Source organism: Notolepis coatsorum (genome assembly GCF_963971535.1).
Source record: "Notolepis coatsorum genome assembly, chromosome: 19".
NCBI lineage: Eukaryota > Metazoa > Chordata > Actinopteri > Aulopiformes > Paralepididae > Notolepis > Notolepis coatsorum.
Genome location: NC_140183.1, coordinates 52166730 through 52190512, shown reverse-complemented (window position 1 = coordinate 52190512; position 23783 = coordinate 52166730). Strand labels below are relative to the sequence as shown.

General features: G+C 41.9%; 1 protein-coding gene across 4 annotated transcripts; it reads right to left on the bottom strand.

The window, feature by feature from the left end:
* Nucleotides 1-2689: 2689 nt before the first annotated feature.
* thrap3a (thyroid hormone receptor associated protein 3a) lies at nucleotides 2690-23450 on the bottom strand. 4 transcript variants are annotated; one of them, XM_084335850.1, is made up of 11 exons: nucleotides 23161-23450; nucleotides 16702-16845; nucleotides 12695-13582; nucleotides 11474-12196; nucleotides 11012-11184; nucleotides 10493-10604; nucleotides 7163-7247; nucleotides 5920-6101; nucleotides 5602-5785; nucleotides 4738-4875; nucleotides 2690-4585 (listed from the first exon to the last, which is right to left on the bottom strand). In XM_084335850.1, the coding sequence occupies exons 2-11, from the start codon at nucleotides 16821-16823 to the stop codon at nucleotides 4346-4348; spliced, it is 2847 nt and encodes a 948-aa protein (XP_084191976.1). In that variant the 5' UTR covers nucleotides 16824-16845; nucleotides 23161-23450; the 3' UTR covers nucleotides 2690-4345. The 4 variants fall into 4 exon arrangements, with proteins under 4 accessions (XP_084191976.1, XP_084191977.1, XP_084191979.1 ...); XM_084335851.1 differs by having other exon boundaries at nucleotides 16702-16838; XM_084335853.1 differs by lacking the exon at nucleotides 4738-4875.
* Nucleotides 23451-23783: the final 333 nt, after the last annotated feature.

The following is a 23783-nucleotide window of genomic DNA, read 5'->3' as shown; positions in this document are numbered from 1 at the left end:
CACCAACAGGCCACTTTGCACACTGGGGTTTACTATGTGGGGGAGGCATCTGCCCCTACCTCCTTCTGCACTGTATCAGCATCCAGACTGAAGGGACCACCTGCCATATGGCAACACCTGCAGCCCATCCTGAGGGAAATCAGAGAGAAACTCCCAGATGTGAAAACCATCTATTTTCTTAGCGACGGACCCTGCACACAATACAAGCAACGTGGTAATTTTTACCTCTTTTGTACTGAAATCTTCAAAAGGGGGTTTAATCCCACAGATGACCACACAGAAGACCCCATACACAGCACACGTGTATGTGCATAGAGTGGGGGCAAACCGTTTTTTCTGGCCATTGAGGGATGATCTCCACTGGTATCCCTCAGAGGATATATGCTGACCCTCATTCCTCCCCCAGAGAACGTTACCTCGCGCCACATGGCTATAGCAAGAGAGGTATGGGATACTCTGGCCAGCCACGGAAAATTTAATCTGAACATAAAATCAGCTTTCTAAAAGATTGATCAGTTCATTACTATTTTTGATAATGCTCATTCAGGTGAGGAATGCAGCAAGAATGCCAGGTTGTTGGCCTGTTTTGATCCAGTTTGTGGTTTTGTTGACATTGTTTATTTTGTATCATTCCTACTCATCCTGTTGAGTCCAAATATAAAATAATATTAAACAACATTCCTGTGGTCCTGAGTATGTATTTGTCACATATATGTCATGATCTACAATCAAAAGTAATGTATCCATTATTCCATTCAACTGTTACTTAGCGCAACCCTGTTACTCTAATTTGAAGGCTGTTACCATATCATTTTTATTCAAATAATCGTACATGATTTTCTCAGCTCACAGTGGTTTAACCTATTGTAAATGTAATAGTTTGCATGATTAAATGCATAATGTATTTGAACAAATATTTGAAATTAAATACTGAAATGAGTAAAAAGAAAGATGTGACTATTGAAAAGTTGGGCATAACACATAACAGAAAATGATCAAATAACGGGTCCATTTTTCAAAAGTATTGATGCCTAATTGTCCTCCAATTCTGGAATGACAGAAACCGTCTATAGTGTAGTGGTGAAAGGGTTAGCCTTCTGTAATGTGGTAGTGAAAGCATGCATTAACCCTTTGATGTGTGGCAGTGAAAGGGTTAACCTTCTGTAGTGTGGTAGTGAAAGCATTAACCCGTTGTAGTGTGGTAGTGAAAGGGTTAACCTTCTGTAGTGTGGTAGTGAAAGCAATAACCCTTTGTAGTGTGGTATTGATAGGGTTAAAGCCATTTTGCCCTACCATATGAATGTGAGGTTCAACTTTCTGAACCCACTGTTGATTGGAGTGTGGGTTATGAGAGTTCCAAATAGCATTATTTAAAATTTTCTTATTTGTTTTTAATTAAACATAAATCGTAATGTGTTCTAATACCCATGAGTGATTATGCAAAGACATGTTGTATGTTCTTCGTTAAAAAAAATCCATATTATCAGTTTGAATGTTTAAGAACATATTTACTGGTACTGTAAAGGCGCTCCCATAGTCCAGCAGACTGTACACAGAGCAGACTCCGCGGATGTCCGCGCGGCTCTTTGAGCTTTCATAGTCGAGCAGATCTCAGCGGACGTCCGCGGTCTATTTCCTACATTTCTCGCACCAGTTTTACTACATTTCCCACAATTCTGTCTGTTCTACTGTACTGGCAGATCAGAGGGAACATTATCAGCGGGAGAGAGAGAGAGGGAGAGGGAGAGAGAGAGACAGAGAGAGAGAGAGAGAGCGCGCTTCACGGGCTCATCTCTCTCCTCGCGCCACCAATCGCTCGCGCAGTGTCACATTTAATGCAGTTCGATGTCAACCAAAACGCCGAGCAGCGTTTTGTGTGACACCAAGTCAGCGGCGCGGATGCGTGTCCGCGCGTCAGGAAATAGGAGCTTCGCACCTGTGGGTCTGCTGTCCGCTGAGATCAAAGCTCAAGAGTCCGCGGACATCCGCGGAGTCTGCTCTGTGTACAGTCTGCTGGACTATGGGAGCACCTTTATAGATTTTAGTTTTTTTTTGCGGCACAAGTCTGTGCTTGGGGGCAGAGTACATTTTTAGATTAGAATCACATGAATTGAGTGGTTTTGTTGGCTAATCACCTGCTACCAGCCTTTGTTCTTGAGCTTTTGTCAACGCCCATAAATAGCACATGGCCTTTGTGTTGACATTGTCTCATCAAAAGCTGTTCTTTTTTTTATCCACTTTTTCTCCCCATTTTTCTCCCATCCCAATTTCGTATTATCCAATTCTTCCCTCCCCTGTCTTGAACGTTGCTAGACTATGCCTAGGTCGACTGTACTGAGGACAGAAGCCTTGCATCACATATCCCCTCCGGCACACGAGGAGGCAGCCTGTCGCATCTTTTCACCACAGCAGCTCGAACTCTCAGTGGCAAGGAGTAACGCGTGGGAGGCTCGCGCTGCCCCCGCTACTTCCTGTTTCCGCCACAACGTCCAATCCCCACCCACCGGCTTTCCCACTCTCTAACACTTGCCAATTGTGTTAGTATGAACGACCGGCCAGCCGGTAGCAACGGCGAGAGCTGGGCTCGAGCGCATTGCCCACTGCGCCAATCAGCCGCCCTTCAAAAGCTGTTCTGAAGTGTAGGAGGACCATGAAATATAAAAGCAAATTAATTAATCAAACATCAAAGTAATCATAGTTTCCTTTTAATTTACAGTACAATCTAAGAAAAAAAATCAGTGACAAGAAACATTTAAAAAAGCAATTTCCCATACCACATTATTTAAAACAATTAAATATGAACCACAATCTATGAGCCTATACTGTACAATAGAAAGCAGTGCACCCACAGCAAGGCATTGAAATCATTTAGTGCAACAGAATAGGTAACTACTTTTATAATATGCTTTCTGACAACACAAACAAAACAAAAAACACAGATATTCGGACCCTCTTTTCCACTAATGCTGTTGACACGGTTGCACCCCAGGCACATATTCATGAAATTACAGTAACCTTAGTTGTGGCAGGCAAGTCCCTAAACAGAAAATAAAATATCACATCAAAAATGTTTACTCTCAAATATTTTTTTCCCTTTACATATAAAAGTCAACAACATATTATGTTCATTGTGTTCTATTTTTGCTAAACATCTGGCCAAGTTCAAAAAGTACAATACATGTCTTTGGGGGGGGGGGGGGGGGGTTACATACTTACATCATTATCATACATTGATAAGTAGTATTCGAGATCTAAGAGCTCTTAAAAAAGTGTAATGTATGAAAAGTGTAATGTAATGAAAAACACTCAAACTGTTCGTGAACAACAATAATGTTCAGGCAGGTAGTTATAATAATGAGAAGAAAACACATTTGCCAGCTAGTTTTCACCAGCTAGTTGATCAGATGTGTGTTCCACAAGGTAAGAGTGTGGGGAACATAACCTTTGACCCTTTACAGTTTGGTCCCATTGTCAGATAGGGGTCAGTTGCAGGACACTGATGTGGCTTAACTTCAGCCATTTATTAGTGATCACTGTTGTAATGTGTCACGTGATGCATCGTGATGCACCACATCATAATGAACTGTGACCAAACCAAAACAATTCTATCAGATGCTTGAGACTTTGTTTGTGCAGTACTGTATGTACTCCTAGCATCTTTCCAAAAGGTCATCTGACGAGTCCAATGTAAGTTGCATAAATCAAAGGCACAAATAAAGAACTACTAAAGCGTGTAAATGTGATTTTCGTGTTACATCAAAACATACAAGCATGGTTAGGACGTTTCTTTATCAGCACTATAAGGAAAGACTGAAAGTCACCACATCATACACATCATAAACGATCATAGATATACCCTATAAAGTGAAGAGAACGGACATGTTGAATTGGGATTATTAATTCATCACAATTGACTGCAATTAACTGTTGAACAGTGTTACTAGATAAAAGGGGATTCACTAAACAAAAAGGCATCTCATGTATTGCGTTGTGTATTGCATCATGTATTGCATCCTGTATTGTGTGATGTATTGCGTCCAGTGGGCCCAAGTTGGTGCGTGAGGTCCATTGAGGTTAAGGTTAGGGTTAAAGTAAGGGTTGGGCTTTTAGGGAGACCCTTAGATGAAAAATAAAATGTACCCACCCATGGGTAAATCCTGTTGTATTGCGTCAAAGAGAGTCCACAGAAAATAATGCATCTATTTCCTAAAAGACTGATTCTTGTAAATGTGTGGACTGTATTTTGCATTTGTCAATCCAAAACGAAGAAAACTGCTGTGCTGAATCCAACAGCAACACAGAAGATGAGGATTCCCAGGCGCCACACCTCTGAAACCTTCGCTGCTCAAGTATTCTCATCGCCTCCGTCTTTTTCTCCATCTCTGTGGTCCTGCTGAGAGTTCCTCTCCTGTGTCTCCCTTTGCCCCCCGTTGACCTGAAACTTATCGTGGGTCCACCTGGGGTTGGTGTGGGCCACAGTGTCTCTCCGGATTATGAATCGCGCCCTGCCACGTGGGAAGGTGCCCCGTCCTCGACCTCCGCGGTCCACCCACTTACGCTCTCCTTCCCCCTTCCTGTCGTCATGCTGGGAAAGAGAAGACGAAAAGGTGGAGAAGATCAGTCCTACATTCCATTAATATGTGAAACCAGTACCTTGTGCCAGATTGTACTGTAGTCGTTGTTAATTTGATTGGGAGACTAGATACTGGTGGCAGGAAGGATGGGGTACAGTCCTACCAAGTAGTATTTTTTGCTCTTGGGGGTGTACTCTGGGTCCCAGTCTTCATTCTTTGGATGCACATTCAAAGGGGCACTATTAGTATTGTTTCCCTGGTAATTCCCTCTGTTCCAGCCCCTTCCTCGAATTCTAAATTGCTGTAGTGACAGACAAAAAAACAGAGATCTTTGAGGTGGAATAAAATGACAATTAATGTCAATGTTAAAGGAGAATACTAGCCTCACAAAGTTTTCTCCTCATCTCATAATCTCCGGCTGTTGGGTTACACACCTGCTTTCATCCTTTTTATGAGATTTACCTGTCACTGTTTTAAATACTGGGATGTGCCTACTTCTGGGCTTCCATTGACTGCTATATGCTTTTATCCAAAAGGTCATTGAGAGTCTTACGCTTGAGTGAAGATGGGTTTTCCATCATCACAGAGCTTTTGTTGTTGACATTTTGCAGCATATCGGATTAATTGTGTGCATGGGTAGGAAGGCTGGCTTAGGATCAGCTTCTGCTGGCAAGTACTGTGTTGGCGGAACTGTTAAAACTGGATTTTTGGGGCATCCCCTAATTATTTTTCCTGGAATAGCTTCAGAGCGAGTATTCAACACAAGAGTGATGACAGGATTGTCACAAAAGATGAATTAAAAGAGTCTGGCAAGAAGAAGGCAAGGAATGGAACTCGAGCTGTCAGGGGAATATGGAAAGTTGTCGCTAGCCACTGCAGACGGGGGGAAAACCTCAACAGGACTGGTACCATCTTTTGACATGAATGCACTTAAGTTAAGGTTAAGCTGTTAAAGTTAAGCTGGACCTCCTACTGTCCTCCACAGAGAAAGGGGAACTGTGTGAGAAGTAGCATAAACTTGACTTACAAATCCTCCACGTGGCCTTCCTCTTTCCAACGGTCCCCCACAGTCACGAGGCTCCAACCGGTCCTTGTTAAAGCCTTCATCTTTGGGCTCTGGGTTATTATGAGGGAAGTCTCCTCCTCTGTGCGATTTAGAGGATGAAGAGGAAGAGGAGGAGCTAGAGCGTGAGCGCTTCTTCTTACTTTTTCTACAAGGAGAAATGGTAGGGACAGCACATGCCAAGTGGTACATTTATCATGCAGGGTGGCAGAGAGGAATGTTTTTACTCAAAATAGTTGTGGAGTAAACTGTTTCAAATGATAAAAAAGCAATTGCACATACTTTGACTTCTTACGCCGTTTGGAGGACTTTTCCACAGATCTCTCTCTGCTAGAATGTGGGGAATCTCTTACATCTCTCCCCTCATCCTGATTATACATTTGATCTCGAGCAGAGTATTTTTTTCTGCGTTCAATATCCAAACGAAGGTCCATCAAGTCACTCTTCACTTTTTCCACACCGTCCTGAGCGAGTCAAAACAAAACACATGGCCGTGGACAGACTTTGGGTTAGCATGGGTTTGCTGTCAGTCTGCTGCCAAGCTTGCCTGTATTGAAGGAACACGGCAACATTAAGGGACATTTGTTTACCGACTTCCCCAGAGTCACACAAGAAGATATACCAATTTCCTAGATATCCAGTCGCACGCTAGCCTAGCTTAGCACAATGACTGGGAGCTGGCAAGGAGCGGCTAGCCTAGCGTTGAACAACTAACATCTCTCCCGGAGTTTTAAGCTAGGCTAGCCGCTCCATTCCCACTTCCAGGCATTGTGCTAATCTACTGAAAGCACAGAGAGGAAATTGGTATCTATCTTCTTGTCTGACAGTAAGCGAATTTCCCGTAAAAGAAAACAATAGCCAGTTTAATGGACACAGTGCTAGTTTGAATGGCATGTATGCACCAAACAAAGTTTAACCACAACCATATACAGTATAATCAGGTTTCAGGCTAGGATAGTTCATTCTGTGGTAGTAGTTACCTTCTTCCTTTAGAAAAGTTTGACCGTTTCCATGCACAACAATGACTGAAACATTGTGAGATTCCCTCCAAAAAAAAGGTTTCCGTAAGATTTGATAAAACAGTGTGTAAGTTTTAAACATACATATAAGCACAAGGATATTAGTGCTCACTTGTGGCTATTGTCATTCCTTATGTTTTCAAAGAAGAATACTTACTATGACATTTGCTTAGAGTCCTTTCAACAGCTTGGACACGGGAGCAATTGGCCGCTTCCGTTTCTGACCCCTCAAATTTTGTTTTGATTCAATGGCCTTGGGCAGGCTCGTACGCCAGTATAACCAAATCACCATACGTGGAGGGGGTATATTACACACAACAAACTGAATGTGCCTTATGTGTTGCATCTGCTTGTCTTAGACTTTAAGCATTTCCCTTCAAGGAAAACCACAGGCTTAGAGGAGAGAGAGAGAGAGAGCGCAGTCTAAAGGCGTCAGGCTGGCTCACTCGCTTGCTGCTGCTTTGCCCGTTTTCCAACATACTTCATATTGCACAGTGTTCAGTCACCTTATAACTGCCATCCTCAGAGTTTTTCATCCCCTCAAAAAGGTGAGAGTGTTTCTTAAAAGCACTTGGAGAAACATCAATTCTCCTACAAGAGAGAAAGACATTCAAGACATGAGATCATTGAAAACACAAGTTGGGTAGTCACAGTACACATGCCACAGCAAAAGGAAATTGGGAGCTGAACTGCAAAAGAAAAAAGGTATCTTATAGGGTTGTGTCGATGGACGGCTTTGTGGATAGGACGACGTTCAGAGCTAGCGCCAACTGGACAACGGCAAGGCAGTTTTGGGGTTGTTTGAGCCCAACCATCTGACTGGCATTTAACCACCAACCTGTGCTATTACGTGGCGTTCGTGTTAAGCGTAGTTAGGAAGTATAGGCCTAATGTAACTGGCAGAAAATTAAATTGCTTCTGTTCAAGTCTGCGCTCTAAATGCTTTAAATGCTGTAAACTGTAAAATAAACATTTAATAGCCTATGTCTGCTAATGCTGTAGATATAGCCAAGCATGTGTTAATGCTGTATTCACATACATTTTGACATAGGTGTTTGAAAGAGACTTGCCAGCGTTCACCTATAAATATAGCGAAAATTGGCACATGTCTGTTGTTTGTGGCACATCGCATTCATCTGTGCAATAGTTTAACAATGTCCATATAGAATAATCATGTTGACTCATAATGTTCAATAAGACAAAACACTAGACTACAGCATTTATAATATAGAAGCATTTGATTAGGTTTGCCAGTTTTGGAATACAGCCCTGAGTTTCATCTCTCTCTCTCTCTCTCTCTCTCTCTCTCTCTCTCTCTCTCTCTCTCTCTCTCTCTCTCTCTCTCTCTCTCTCTCTCTCTTAGTTATGACAATCCAGTCAGATCACACATACAAGTATTTGCTGAACTACAATTAACAATGCAACAATCTGACAAACGGATGTGCCACAGGAGGAATCATGTTTCGTTTTGAAGAATGGCTCAATCCACAGGAGACAATCTCAAACTTTGTAAAAATCTTCATTTGAACAATACACAGATAAATCAAAGTACAGGAATGGACCTAAAAGGTACATACTGTAGCCTAGGCGTCAGTGGTATCCAAGCAGGGTATGAGCACTGTACCTTTTTACAATAACACTCATGCAAAAGCAATGTTTACTAAAAGTACCATTAACCTCCTGATGCTACCTTTATCATGGGGGTAGCTAGTTGTAACTTAGGTAGCTCCTGATGCTACTTTTACCATGGCGGTAGTTAGTTGTAACTTAGGTAGCTCCTGATCCTACTTTTACTATGGGGATAGCTAGTTGTAACTTAGGTAGCTCCTCTGATGCTACTTTTACTATGGGGATAGCTAGTTGTAACTTAGGTAGCTCCTCTGATGCTACTTTTACTATGGGGATAGCTAGTTGTAACTTAGGTAGCTCCTCTGATGCTACTTTTACTATGGGGATAGCTAGTTGTATCTTAGGTAGCTCCTGATACTACTTTTACCATGGGGATAGCTAGTTGTAACTAGGGCTGTACCGAATAGTTCAAAGCTTCGTTCATAATGTTGACATTCGAATTCTAAATCAACATTCAAATCTTTTATTTAAAAAAAAATATATATATATATTATATATATTTTTATGTGTCTATTCATTCTGTTTAAACAAATGGGGTTTTTCTTCACAGTTGCAGATAAAGATTAGGCTACACTAATATTATAGTATTATACTAGGGGTGGACGGTATAAACGGTATACGGTATAAACGGTATGAATTTGCTCTACGGTATGGATTTTGCCTATACCGTGTAACCGGTAGTGCAGCTCTAAAATAGCAATGACGTCATGTAACCACTGCGCGACTATTTCACTCGCATTTGCCCCTAAAAATAGATAGAATTAGTCATAGATAATAGATATGTGCGAACTGGAAAAAGTTATTTAGGAGGCTTCGCGCAGTGGGCGTGCCAGCCCCTCCCGCACGCATGTAAACACGGGTCCTAGTAGTCTAGTGGGACGGGACGTCTCCCTGAGCTAACGTTAGCTTAGCTACCGTTACAAAATGACCCAGTCAACTATTCACTTTTAGTTTAATACATGATGAGGCATTGTCTAACCGAACGGTATCTAGTCGGCCAGCTACCGATAGCTCCTGACATCAACAAACGCTCCATCAAGTCTAGTAGAGTAGACGTGTATGATAGCTCCGTTAGCCGTTAGCTCACGTTAACGCAAGTAAGTTCACCGTTCAAAACGAAATGTCCCATTGAACTAAATAATTCACTGAGGCGTTGTATTAACGTTATATATCCGGCTAGCAGTAGCTACAGATAGCTCCTGATATCAATGTCTTATAACACTGATTCGATGCGTATTCGAGCTGAGGGCTTGATGAGCACAGTTAAGTAACGTTATGCCAATAGGGTCCAGGTGCAGCGCCGGAGAATCCTGGCCGTAGCTCTGCTCGAGGCTACTCGAGTAGCTGGAGGCTACTAGAGTACACACAGACAGTGGAGCTTGTTGCGTGGTGGCGATGTCTCGCAGATAATACAAGTACAAGTCTAATTATATAATATATATATTTTATAAAAAAAATATATATATATAAAATTAAAAATTTTTTTTTATCAAAAACGATGATACCGTGATATATACCGTTACCGTCTATGCTTCAAATTATACCGTGATGTAAATTTTAGACCATACCGTCCACCCCTATATTATACTATTATAGTATATGACTCGTCATAATTTTTTTTTAATTTAAATAAAACATTTATCATAAATGATGTAGTCTATCTGCATCCGCTTGGCACTCGACCGCTCAAGACGTCGCCATCACTTTCGTACCAACCGTGCCCTTATTCGATTATTTATGTTGACGAAACTGATGAGTTATATTCATTAAAGAAAGTTGATTTAATAAAAAGAAAAGACTAATTTAATCACATTAATCACTTTAATCAAATTGAGGATTTAGTTTGAGGATATTTATAAAACAAAAAAATTAAAAATTAAATTGATTACGTCATAAAATATGATGACAGACATTTGAAGCTTCGTTTGAATACTTCAATAGAAGCTTCGAATGTTAAAAAATTACATCGGCTACTGGCAATCTCACAGGGAGACAATCTGAATATGGAGCACATCGCCCCAACTCTAGTATCCCATAGTGAATTAAAATGGCGCTTCTCCATTTGAGCATACCACTGTATGCAAACAAATACGCCTAGATCATCTGCTGATTTTCAGAAGGCAAGTGTAATACCTGAGAGGCGTTAAATGAAGAGGCGAAGCCACAGCACACTGAGGGTGAGAGGGTCACTCAATAGGCGACTCTACCTGTGTATTTCTGGACTTTTCCTGGGCATTGTCATTTCCTTCTCTTCCGCTCGTCTTTGGTACATGGCAAATCTCTCATTTAGAGTCATTCCAGAGGATGGAAAGTGCTGAGCTGTAGGGTAGACAATAACAACAAGACATAAACATTAGTAACTCAAATGCCTTTCCATCCGACAGCAATCAACTATTACATTTCTAGTTATGGTACTCTAGAGTGTTATAATTCATTCATTTATGATGAACGCATATTCAGCCAGAGGCATACCATTATTGTACAGTATATATGCTTGCATCAATTTGTGATGAAAGCCTTTTTATGGTTTGCTGTACTGTACCTTCTCCTCCAAAAACATATTTACCATAAAGGGAGGGGCAAAACACACCCATTGGCTATGCCCCTAAATGCAGGCTCTCAATGCATGCATCTCAGTGATGCACTACTTGATTCTCAGTGAGTCAGCATTACTTCAAATAATAAACTCCAATGAAAAGAAATGTCTGAAGAGAAAAAGAGGTCACCTTTAATGTGGTGGACGATGGTGACAATGTGTTGAGCAAAAAGCTCAGAGGGACTCCTCTGTAACTGAGTAGCCTGTACATGTTGGAAAATGGAGCGAAACTCCTGCTCTTTTTTTGAAGGATGCACAAGATCCTGAGATAACTGGCGCTCTCCAGCCAAAACATCAGAGGAGCTGAGAATGAGACGAAACAGAGGTAAGAATTCTTTGGATGTTGAACTCTTCACCTTTTTGTTGTTCACTTTTCAGCAAAAATAAGCCAAGAACAAAGACAAAACAGTCAAAACAGTCAAATTACAAAGCGTTTCATCCAACTGTCATCTCAGTTCTGTCGCCATAAATGATTTGTTCACAGAAAAATCTGAAAAATCTAATCTAAAATCTAATTTAAAATGTAACTACAACCACTAGATAAGATAAGACAACAAAAGATCAGAGGCTATGACCATTGTGTGGTGCTTACCTTGTCAGGCCATCTCCAAGGAAACCCATCCTGACACTAGACTCTGTTCCTCGTTTCCTAGAGGCCCTAGGAGGAGAGTCCTCCCCCCTAACAATGAACATCTCTCTGTCAGAGTTTCTCCTTGATGGTGGTGAGTGGGATGGGCTGGAGGCAGCTTTCTCCTTCCTCCTTGCTTTGCTACCTCTCTCTGGGGAGAGGTCCCTAAGGATGCCTGCTATCTCTCTCTTTGCAAGGACAGCAGCAATGGCAGCTGCTTTATCCTGCTTCCGACTGCGGTATATCTCCTCTGCCATGGCGTCAAGGTCGTCATCTTTGGCTATCTGTAAGTAGGCCAAATCTTCCCATTTGCAAAAGCGTTCTTCGAACAGCTCGCGGGCTGAGCGTGTCACCTTGCTCTTTGGCTTAAAAGACTTGTCCCCATAGTCCCAGTCTTTGCGAAGTGACTTTGAATGGGATTTAACTATCGTCTCCTCCTCCTTTTCCTCCTTTTCCTCCTTTTCCTCCTTCCCATCCCCAGTTAGAAAAGGAGAGGCTTTCGAAAAGGTGTTCAATGACATATGGCTTTCAAGGTCGCCCTTGTGTTTTTTTGACACAGCGTCAAAGATGCCCCCTGACGCCTTGCCATTTCCTATGACTTGTTCTACATCCACGTCATTTGCCTCTGCATTCTTGCCATTTTCCAAGACAGATTGTGTTTTCTTGTTATTACGTTCTTCCAAGAACCTAGAAAAGGCAGACAAAAAGGGGTTTATGTAACTTAACATACAGTATTGCACAACTTCATGCATCAAAGGTCTCCCTGGGATAAAACTAATTAAATAATGATTTGTATGATCATGCGGCTGAAATATAAAAGTACAGGAAAAATATGATGTGCAGTATACCTGGTCGATTAAACAAATACATCCACAAATCCCATGGGTCCCTTATGCCTTTTCATTTTACTGAATGTTATTTTGGCTTGTTATGACTACCACCAATTCCCCAAAAGGCACCTAGCCAAGGAAAAATACCAGGGGCACATGATATTATTCTGTGGTATATGAAAAAAATAGCTCTAACTTCTTAAAAGGAAATAAAAGACCAACAAGCCAAGGCATATGAAAATAATTAGGAACCAAATGCAACTTTAATTCTAATGTCAGAAATCCTACTATAACCTGCATAATTGTAACAAAATCTAAGAATTTAGACCAATTGTCAGAGCAAGGTTAGTCTTACTTTCTGAAGGCAGTGGAGATTGCCGCTTTATCTCCATCCAGGTTGTCCTCTTTGGAGAAGAAGTCAAAACTGGAAATCATAGGGGAAGGACTTTTCTGTGAGGGACTTTTGGATGAGCTACCCACCATCTGCCATGGGGGGACACCATTGCTGGTGGCATTTGTGCTTTTAGGGGAGGAACTAGACTGGTTATTGGTTGTGGTGCTCTGACCAACAGTAACAGCTGAGCCTGTTGGGGGGCTGGCCCTCTTGGGGCTGTTGCTGTAGTCTGTCAGACCCTGCCAGTTAATCCCAGTTTTGACTCCAGCTGGACCATCCTCTACTACTGCAGACACCCGTGTGAGCTCCACAGACTCCCCATCCCCTCCTCCTTTCAGGACCTCCTTGGGAGCTGAATGCTCCTCCTTCACATCTTTGGAGCTCTGTTTGGCCAGCCCAGGTGGTGCTGCCCTGTGTTTGGGAGAGGAGGAGTGCGAGGAAGAGGAAGAATGATGAGAGTGCTTGGATCTGGGTGAAGAGGATCGGTCAGAATGTTGACAGTGACCGTGAGAGAGGGGGCTTCCAGGACGTCTCTTTGGGGTGTATGAGCGGCCCCTTGGTTTGTTTGGCTGCTGCTGCTGCTGCTGCTGCTGCTGTTGTTGCTGCTGCTGAGGGTACTGTCTGTAATTCTGCCAGTTGGGACGAAAGTTATTATTGTAGCCGCCTCCCCCACCACGCTGGTAGCGTCCCCGGGGGAAGTAGCCCCTTCCTCTGCCCCTGAAGTAGTAGGGCCTCCGGAAGCCGCGGTGGTATCCCCGGAACTCACGATTGTTCTGGTACTCCCTGGGATATTTCTTCTCCCGGCTATGAGATGGAGAATGAGATCTTGACCGTGACCGAGACCTAGAGCTGTTATAGACAGTGAGGGGAAAGAGAGAGGACATCACTCATCACTCTCCAAATTACAGAGATAAGACAGCTGTACAAGCCAATAAATGAACGACCAAAATATTAACTAGTAGCGGATGGTAGTGCCCCTGTAATTTTAATCAAACCCTTTCAATGAGGAACCATACTATAAGTCTGTTTTGAAATAATTTTGGACAACCCATGTATTTCCAGTTTTAAAAACAATCCAAATCACTCAGGAGTGTGAAACTGATATCATCAGAACGTACTCAGCCTCTACTGTCTTCAACTATGAATGAACACAATACTCTACTAACTTACCATCTTTAGATAATACAGTTTGAAATCTTTGTTCTTCTGAAAATGTCAAACAGACTTGGTAGATATGGTTCTTCATCTGAGGTACTAAAATCATTTTGCTCATTCAATTCAATTAGTTATTAAGGGCACCACAACATGCACCAAAACTTTAAAAACAAAAGCAAAACACGGCAACGTGTGACATATAATAGTTGACTAGATGTATCACAATCCCCTAAAATCCATAGATGCATTTTCTTCTGGCAAATAGATCAAGGCAATGTGCCAAACACATGTTAATATTTAACTGATCTTAGGAGAGGAGGCCACAGAGGATATCTATTGAAACAGACCCTTCATTATGCTAGTTGGCTCAGGAGGACAAAGCTGTGAGGACAGTTCAGTCCACACGGTGGCTCTAGTGCGCCACAGTGAGCGGAGATGTATTCTACCCTTACACAGTAGTGACTCCAGTCTTTCAACATTCTGTTGTTTTGATCAATATTCTAACTGCCGCACACGCTCTCTTTAGACAGCAATGTGTCTCCACATTTCACCATCAAACTTGCCTCAAACGGGTCATATATATCCGGGAACCATTAATGCGCAACAAATCATCTACATGACAAAACCATGTCATTTTCACACAATTGCTGCAAAGTATCCAACATTCTGACAAGTCATTCAATTATTCTCAATAAATCTTCTGTTGCTTTCCCGTCAATCAAATATCATTACCGAAAAGTACTAGGCTAACGTTTATTTACGTTTGTATTTGAAATGACATGGACACAGACACAATGAAATGCATCATTCAGAAAGAACACACACAATCTCAAACAAAAGCCTTTCCAAAAGACAACCTTTCACAGAAAATACTGCAAGCAAAGACATCCTAAAAGCTTAAAGAAATTCGAATAATAATTATTATACGGGGGGGGGGGAACAACATAAAACTATATAAAACAGACAGAACTCACCTTGCGCGTGTTTTCATTGGAATAGAGAGGGATTAAGGAAGGCAGTGCAGGGAGCGGGACTGCACACTCAATGTGAGAAGCTACTGACTGTTCATCTCGTATGCCCAGCCCTGCTGGAAAGGCTAGTCACATGGCCCATATGGGAAAGATTTCTACTCTAATCCTTCCATGCTCCACTCGCCAATTACAAGGGGCTGGCCGGCCATCATAGAAACCCCTAGTGCTAATTCCGTCAGACGACAACGACTTTATTTCTTATCGGCGTCTTCGTCAAAAAGCATTCTACTAAAATGATACTTTATAGTATAGGTAAAAAAAATTATGTTTACGATTATGTAACACATTTTACACATAGGTCCACTGTCGGTCCATTCCAGAGTAACCCCTGAATTCCTTTTATCGTAATGTTTTGAGGATATGGACATGGCATTGTGTTTTCAGCTTTAGGAACACTAACACCTTTTCTCTCATTATTAAGTCATCCTGATGCAAAAGAGAACACATAAATATTTTGTTAATCACTGACCTGAGCACAGTTCTGCCCCTGTGGTAAAGTAATTGACAGAGGTGAATGTGTTGAGAGAGAGGTGTTCACTGGAAGATACAGACAGAGAATATGACGAATATGTGTGTGTTTGTTTGTTTGTTTGTTTGTTTGTTTGTTTGTTTGTGTGTGTGTGTGTGTGTGTGTGTGCACTTGTAGCTGATACACCTTGTAGCACAGCAGGAAATTAGTTATTAGTTATTTCTAATAAACACATTGAAACCACACGTTCCCTTGTAAAGACACAACATCACCGCCAGCAGAGCTCCAAAATAAAAACAACAAAAGCGATTGTTTTAATCGATTATTTCCATGGGCCTCTGTGGAATGCTAATATGTCTGTAATCTAAATAATTTCACAATTTCCTATGCAAAATAAACAGTCAGAAGCCAAACAGAGTGTCTCACTGAGGGCAATGCTACACCACCTGCTCAGCTATTTCTTACACATTCATTTCCTCAGGGTGAGGAGCTTCAGAGTTTGGGTACGACCCAAATCCATTACAGTTTTCAGTATTATGAGCACCACCAAAGCCCCATAAAGCACAGGAAGGACATGGATTTGGTGTAGGAAACCAAGAAATATGTGCCTTGACATGACAATAAGCTCTTGTGCTCAATCCCAATGTTATACAATGAGAGTCAGAAGTGAACTGCCTGCTCACCAAGGCTCAACATTCTTGGTATTTAACATTTTAAGTAGACAACATTTTACAACTTCAGATTCACAAAAACAGAGTAGAAAAACGGCATGCAGCGAGAGGTATGGATGCATTACAGAGCTTCATACACACAAGGTGGGAGCCTGGGAGGGCATCTACATGTGCCCTACCCCTAGCTAATTTCCCTTGTCCACATGGCAACAACCTTAGTCAGGGTTAAAGACATTTATACTTTCAACCTTTGTTGGATCAAAGGCACTCTTCATCTACTTGTAGAATATCTGTCAAGACTCAGTTAGCAACCCTTATCTTGTTTCATTTTGTCAGGTCAGGCAGAGCAATGTACCGGGTGTTTATTGCTTTCCATACACAAGTGTGCAGGACAGAAATAGGTCGCACCTCCACCTATCAAGGCCAACGGTCTCGACCGAAAATCATACTGGGCTAACATTGTTTGTGATGTTTCACTATTATGAAACTATGGGACAACCATGAACCATTGAAAACGGGTCACTGCCTTTGTCAACTACATTTCTATAAAATATAGAACAGATGACCGTCTTGACTCTGGTGTAATGTCCTGAAGATAGATGTACTTTATAGTCAGAAAACAGAGATTTGGATCTACTGTACCTGCAGCGATGCTTTCTGGACCGAGATCTGGAGCGACTTCTGGAGCGGGAGATGGAACGGGATCTCGATCGGGACCTCGACCTTGACCGAGACTTGGAGGTTGATTTCGTGGCTTTGGACATCACGGCGGACAACTCCTTCAGACTGCAAGACAAAGCAGTTGAAGGTCAGGGTTAGGGTCTTACATTAGTATTCAGAGAGACAGCCATGTGTCAGAGCAATGAATCAATAAATCGCTTTCACTGAGCAGTGCAGACAACACACCAGGAACAGAAGGCCAAGCATAGGATTGATTACTTACAGTCAGTGCAGAAAAAGAAGAAAATTAAGATAAAAAACAAGCACGGAAATAGCACTCAAGGTGCACTTCATGAAAGCCTCTGTGCAATAACTGAAGCAGATCTCTATCAGAAATATAGAAAACCGCAATCTGTCAATGTAGCCTCTACTACAGGTGCATTCTAACACAACCAGTTCTGTCCAGTAACTCGTAATTTGCATCAAGTATTATTTCAGTTATGAGGTTCAACGTTTAACTCAAGTACAAAACTACATTTACCACTTAGATTGGGTGTCCTTTGTTAGGCTGGGTATTTGAATCATGAATTTATCAATCACCTTCAGGTCCACTAGCTTGTAACAACACTGTGAATGATTGGTCTTGGTAAGAAATGGTTGATAGGAATGTTTTTGTTTTGCCTACTGTGCTCCCAAGAGAAGCATAACTATGTCCAGCATGAAAACAGACAATAGGACAAATCAGACCAAAGAGAAACAACTAAAAGCATAGGACATGTTCAATACCATCTCTCTTGTTAATAGCTGATGGCCCGTTACTAGATAGATAGATAATTGGTTGTTTATACTGTATATCTATCTACCAAGTAAAAGGCTCTTGAAGCTTCATTGATTTTGTGAGGTTTGGTCCGCTCCCCACCCACACGCTCCGTTCCTTTAAGGTATTTTGTTGATTAATTGCATTCCCCACCACACACTCCGTTCCTGTAAGGTGCCGTGTTGATTGGTGCTCTCCCCACCACACGCTTCTGGAGCAATGATCAATTTCATCCCGCAGCTGTCACAGCTTGTCATCAGCGCCCTGTGGCTTTATATACCATGATCTCCCTAATATCGATGTTGGATCGTTTTGAATATACTCCTGCATTTGCCTGTCTTTCCCGTCGCTGTTCCCTGTCTGTTGCTCCCCAGGACTTTCGTGAAGTAATCCCTGTGGAGAACCTGATTCCCCGTACAAAGCTGCGCCTCGTTTATCTGCCCGCTTTACGCGTTGCGCTCTGGTGAGTTTTTGGAAACAGTTCTTTTTGGATCACCAGTTTTTTGTGTGTTTGTGAAACACCGAAGAGATCCCGTTTTTGTTATACTGTTCTCACCTATTTTTTGTGTTGGATTTACACTTTGGATTACAGTATTGTTTTTTCTCTGGACTCTGCTAACTGTGTGTATTACACCGAAGATCAAGTCACTTGGATATTTATTTGGATCAGTCACCTCTCTGTTTCTGTTGTGCGCTGGGCTAAATCAGATTTCTCTCTCTCTCCGTTTCCACCTGGAGTGAAAGCTGGGAGGATCTGCAGAGCGGCTTCAGACGTCACAAGCTAATTCCTCACCACCACCTACTGGGAGAATCTGCAGAGCCGCAACAATCTTCACATGCCAGATTCCCCGTTTGTTCTGTTGCTCAACTTAATTCAACCTTGTGACTCTGAGAATAAATACGCCCTTGCTTTGGCTAACTCTGAAACAACTCTCTCTGTGCCGTTGCGCTTGAGGTCGGTTACAAACCCTAACAGATTTAGTAGTGTTTTTAGTAGTGATGCACGATATATCGGCCGCCGATATAATATCGGCCGATATGGCAGTTTTTTTACACATCGGTATCGGTCCGATATCAAGATAGGGCCGATATGGGCTGACATATAAAAAATTAAATAAAATTCAAAATATCAGTCATTTCTGAAAATAACTTACGAACGTTTTTTTTTAAAAATGCGTTTTGGAAAATAGCTCTTTATTTGATTATCATAAAAAAAGTGTTTTCTATACAGAGATATCGACATCGGTAAATATCGGTATCGGCCAGAACAGCAATATTAATATCGGTTATCGGTATCGGCCACAATTTTCACATCGGTGCATCACTAGTTTTTAGTATGAGACCATGAGGAAACCCACAAGGCACCGTTCAGCATGAGAACTGAGACAAGCGGAAAGAGAGCAAGATAAGAGAACTGACTTTAATGTGCCGACAATTTTCGAGGAAGTAATGAGACACTTTTTATGCTGTATGATTTATGCCATACGTTTATAAACTATAAAATGGTCTTTTAGATGGTGACTGACAGGTAAGATTTGCAGTACATAGGTCTGTTTTCACACAACATTAAACTAATTTACACAAAGCATTTACAATGTTATATGTCATTCCTGTTCAGGTTGTGAGCTTTTTGCATACTACAAACAAATTATTTAAGCTAACTTGATGGTAAATGGTAAATGGCTGATAACATCAATGACAAATTAGATAAATGTACATACCCTGTTTGTTTAGACTATCAACATTTATTCATGTTTGACAACCCACTGTGAACATATTACAGTTCTTACAGGAATGCCCATGCAGGAATTGCACAATCAGTGCCAAGCATCTCGACATACGCTTTACATCTGATGAGGTTAAACTTGATTCCTCTCTAGGGGGCTTCACTGATATAGAATGATCCATATGATCCATCATCCGGCAGATGAAGCACTGAGACCATCGCACGGTCCTATAGACACTCTGTGACATACGATCTTCAGCCTAAATGCCAGGGATCAAAATAATTGCTTTTTAATTTCAAGTGGCATCCTCTGGGACTTTGTACGGAGGAAATGGCTGACTAGGGGTTTCAAAAACAGTGACTCCACCACCGCCGCTGCACATGAGCCCACGGTGGTCCCAGTGTGTATCTCTGCTACTATTTTGGAGAGTGTTGAAACAGATCCTCCTCCTCCTCCTCCTCCTCCTCCTCCTCCTCCTCCTCCTCCTCCTCCTGCTGCTGCTCTATGAAGTTCCCCCTCTCCTCATTGTAGGTTGCTTGTTGTTCTTGGCTTTCAGAGTATAATTTCCTTAAGGCCCTGAGACTGAAGACAGTTTTGCTTAGAGAGCACATTTCAGGAATGGGTATAAAAGTGCCCCTATACCCACATTTGGCAAAATAATAAAGTAAATAAACCCTGACACATCATGACAACGTCATCAAGTCAAGATAACTCTTTCATAAATGTAATAAACGCTGCAGGCTTAATCATTACACCAACACCCAGCTAGTTTCCCATGGCAGGGAATACTGAAAACGCTTGAATGCTAAGTTGCAAATGGAAAACGTATACAAAACGATATGTAGAGGCCAACAGCCTGTCTTCTACTAAGGGTTACAACTTCCTTGCTTCATTCACTTGCCACGTCCCACTTACTGTATTGGTTTATCTTAGTAAGTTAATGGAAAGTATAAGCCTGGCACATTCCCTGCATAATTAACATAATGACCCATAAGTGTGGGTGGAAGGGGACGGTGGGCTCCATTACAGTGCAGTGCCTCTGAGCTTTCAATTGATAACCATCTGCAGCTGTCTCTCTGTTTCACAGAGTGTGGTCTGCAGCCTAATCACTGGGATCTTAGCGTCTAAAAAAGGCTGTGAGTGTGACAAGCATGTTCTTTCATCATTCACCCTCAACAGCATGAATCCAGGCATGCACATACACACACACACACGCACACGCACACGCACACACACACACACACACACACACACACACACACACACACACAATATAGAAGCCCTTTGGAGCAGAGAGTGGCAGCTGCTCAATCCTCATCACCTGTTTATTTCATGTAACACAGCAAAAGTGGCTGCAATCAACAATGGCCAGGCAACTTGATACAGTTGAGGGAAAATAAGCAGACACTCAATCAACTGCCCTATCATTAAGACTGGGATGCCAGGGGCACATTTGCTATCTACATGGTCCACTGAGACAACTTCCCCCCGAGGAGAAGCCACAGCAACTGCCGTTGGCACGTGGCCTTTGGTTACTGAGATGGAGTGAAAATGTTGGCATCGTTGTCAGAGTTTTCCCTCAAGAGATTGAGGGACACTGCTGGAGAACTGGAGAACTGATAGAACAAAATGAACCCTGCATGGACTGACATATCGTTCATTCATCTATTCACATCTTCAATCATATTTGTATATGCATATTTATATTTATTGATGATCTGCTTCATCTGTTTATTTATACCAGGACAGATTAAGAATTAGCATGGCGTATTGTATATGTACACAGACTACAGAGTATACTTAGGTTAGCTATATATATTTGTACCTGAGGTTGACTTAGGATAAAGTCTGTATATTATACGAGGGGGGGGGCTGTACATACACACATAGTGATATAATTGATCTCACCTGTTCAGAGATCCAGTGCAGATCAGGCCTTTATCTTTATTTATTTTCTCTTACTATATTTTATATTGTTATTATCCTGCCTGTACCTCTCCTCTCTTTCTCCTGTTGCTGCCATGACACCCGAACTTCCCCACAGGGATTAATAAAGATCCATCTTATCTCATCTGAGGGATGGCCATTAGATTGCTGTTGAAGACAAGCTACATTTGTATTGCTTACGCCCCTGGGACATCAAAAGAAAGACAGCAGTTTCTAGCTAGTCTGCTTCAAGTTGCTTTTATCCCTGACTGCTTGCTTTGGTCCCTGTTAAATTAATTGCTTTATTTAGTTCAGTCTGGGGAGCTTTGTCTTCCAGAGTATTCAAGTCCAACCAGGTCAACCACTTTGTAAGCTTTTATGGTGCATCATCATTCCTCCATAATTTAATTCCGATCCCATAAGAAAACGATTGAATCCAATATTGACCATGTGCTCGCACATGCAAATAACTTCATGTTAGCTCAAATATCATGAATAATCACTGAGGAAATCAATTTAATTCAATATAAAGTGTCCTGTGTAATGTATTTGGGATGTCCTACTGGCAGGCAGTGGGGAAGCACCTATGTGTCTGCCAGTTTGAACCAGCTCCAGCAGCATGAGTACAGCTGTATAATATAGTGCCACAGATAACATCCAGTATAATATAGTACATTGTGAATCTGCTTTCCATTTAAAATAAGGCTGCTCTTGTCCTGTATATTCGTACAGCAGAACATTACTGAAACCATCCTAACAGTACATGACGTGAGTCTCAACTTCCTGTCAACGCTGTCTGTGGGGTTCTGCTGCTCTCAAGAAAGAGCCTGTCCGTTAACAGTCTTCTTTTCCTCTTTCATTTGTATCAGTCTTTATTTCAACAATGGATATACAGTAGTAGTTTATCACTTCTCACTGACAATAAATAAGTGATATTTTACAAGCCCAGTACACTTTTCATCAACCCCAGACGACTGCTGAAGTTGGCAGGTTGTTCCCTCAACAAGCCACAAATTGAGGCGGTATAAGAAACACACAACATATCTCATTATACTAATCTTGGTATCCTGTTGCTTGCAGGATCCTGCCTATTCTCTTAAACAGACACCTGCCCATAAGTACACATACTGTAGTGATTCAATGGGTGTGACTACATTCAAGGATTAACTTCTGGCACATAGGCATCTACTTGCATCACAATTTATTTTAACTTCTGCTTGCACACTGTTCTCCATTTGTGCTAATTAGTCACTCATCGTACCAGTAGTTTGCCTTGCCTTTAGGATACAAAAGCGTTTGGTGTCAATTATGCAACTGAAATAGATTTCACCCAAATAAATGGATTTCACACTTTACCTTGATTGATTGATTGATTGATTGATTGATTGATTGAAAACTTTATTAACAGATTGCAGAATGGGTACGGTTCATCCCTATGTTCCCCGGGTCCGATGTTCCCCGCTTGATTGATTAATAGATTGAAAATTTTATAAATGTTTATTATTTTATTAATTATTAATGTCCGCCTTGTTTCGAACTGGTTAAGCTTAGGCCCTCTTTCGAACTGGTTATGGTTAGAGTTTGGAATCAGGGCTGGTGGTCTAAAATTTTCAATCAATCAATCAATCAAAGCGGGGAACATATAACCCGGGGAACATAGGACCCGGGAAACATAGACATGCTCCCCAGTACAGTACAGCTCAATACATACAATTGTTAAGGGGATGCAGACCAGAGAAAGACTTTCGTCTTGTTTACATCAGGGTCCCCCATTTTCAATTCATTAACATATATGACATTTATTGACATACATGACATGCAGATAGACAAACCTAAACCAAATGTACTGTAAATGGCACCAGCAAGTGTAAGCCAAAATCAGACGCAAGCATCTGCGTATAGTGCAACCTGCCATAGCAAAGTCAAAGTGATATTCTAAATGGGATGGAAGTGTTAGCCTACTGACTGTACCTCTATAGACTGTATGTCCCGGTGCGATCGCTCCTCTATAGCGGGTCCGAGCGCTCGGCTTCCCCTGACAGCCGGACGAGTTATTGCCGTCACTGCTTTCTTTCCTCCCGAATTGCAAATGAGTGCGGTAGAGCTCTGAAGTCTTTGTCACTGAAGAAACATTAGTCGACAACAACATTGACGCTCGTCGGTTTCGTTTTACGCATTAATTCCACGACGCTAAGAATGATTGAGAATATCTTCGAGGTCTCAGCATAGGTCTCAGCGCCGCGTGGTGTGTCATGTCATGTGTCCCCACTCGCCACTGTGTCCGCGCTGGCTTTGACTCACGGTGAGTGTCTCTTGATGCCAGGGGGGTGTGACTGCCTGCTCGGTCATTTCCTTCCTCGTTTACCACAACTCGTTGACCACTCTGTCAAAACACGGTTTGATACACACAGGCTCACATCGGCGCTTGATAGATTTGAATGGGAGTACAAAATATAGTGAGTTTTGCCAAGTGTAACAAAAATAAAAATAACCCGCAGACCGATTATGCTGTTATTCGGGAGACCCTGATGTAAACAAGACGAAAGTCTTTCTCTGGTCTGCATCCCATTAACAATTGTGTGTATTGAGCTGTA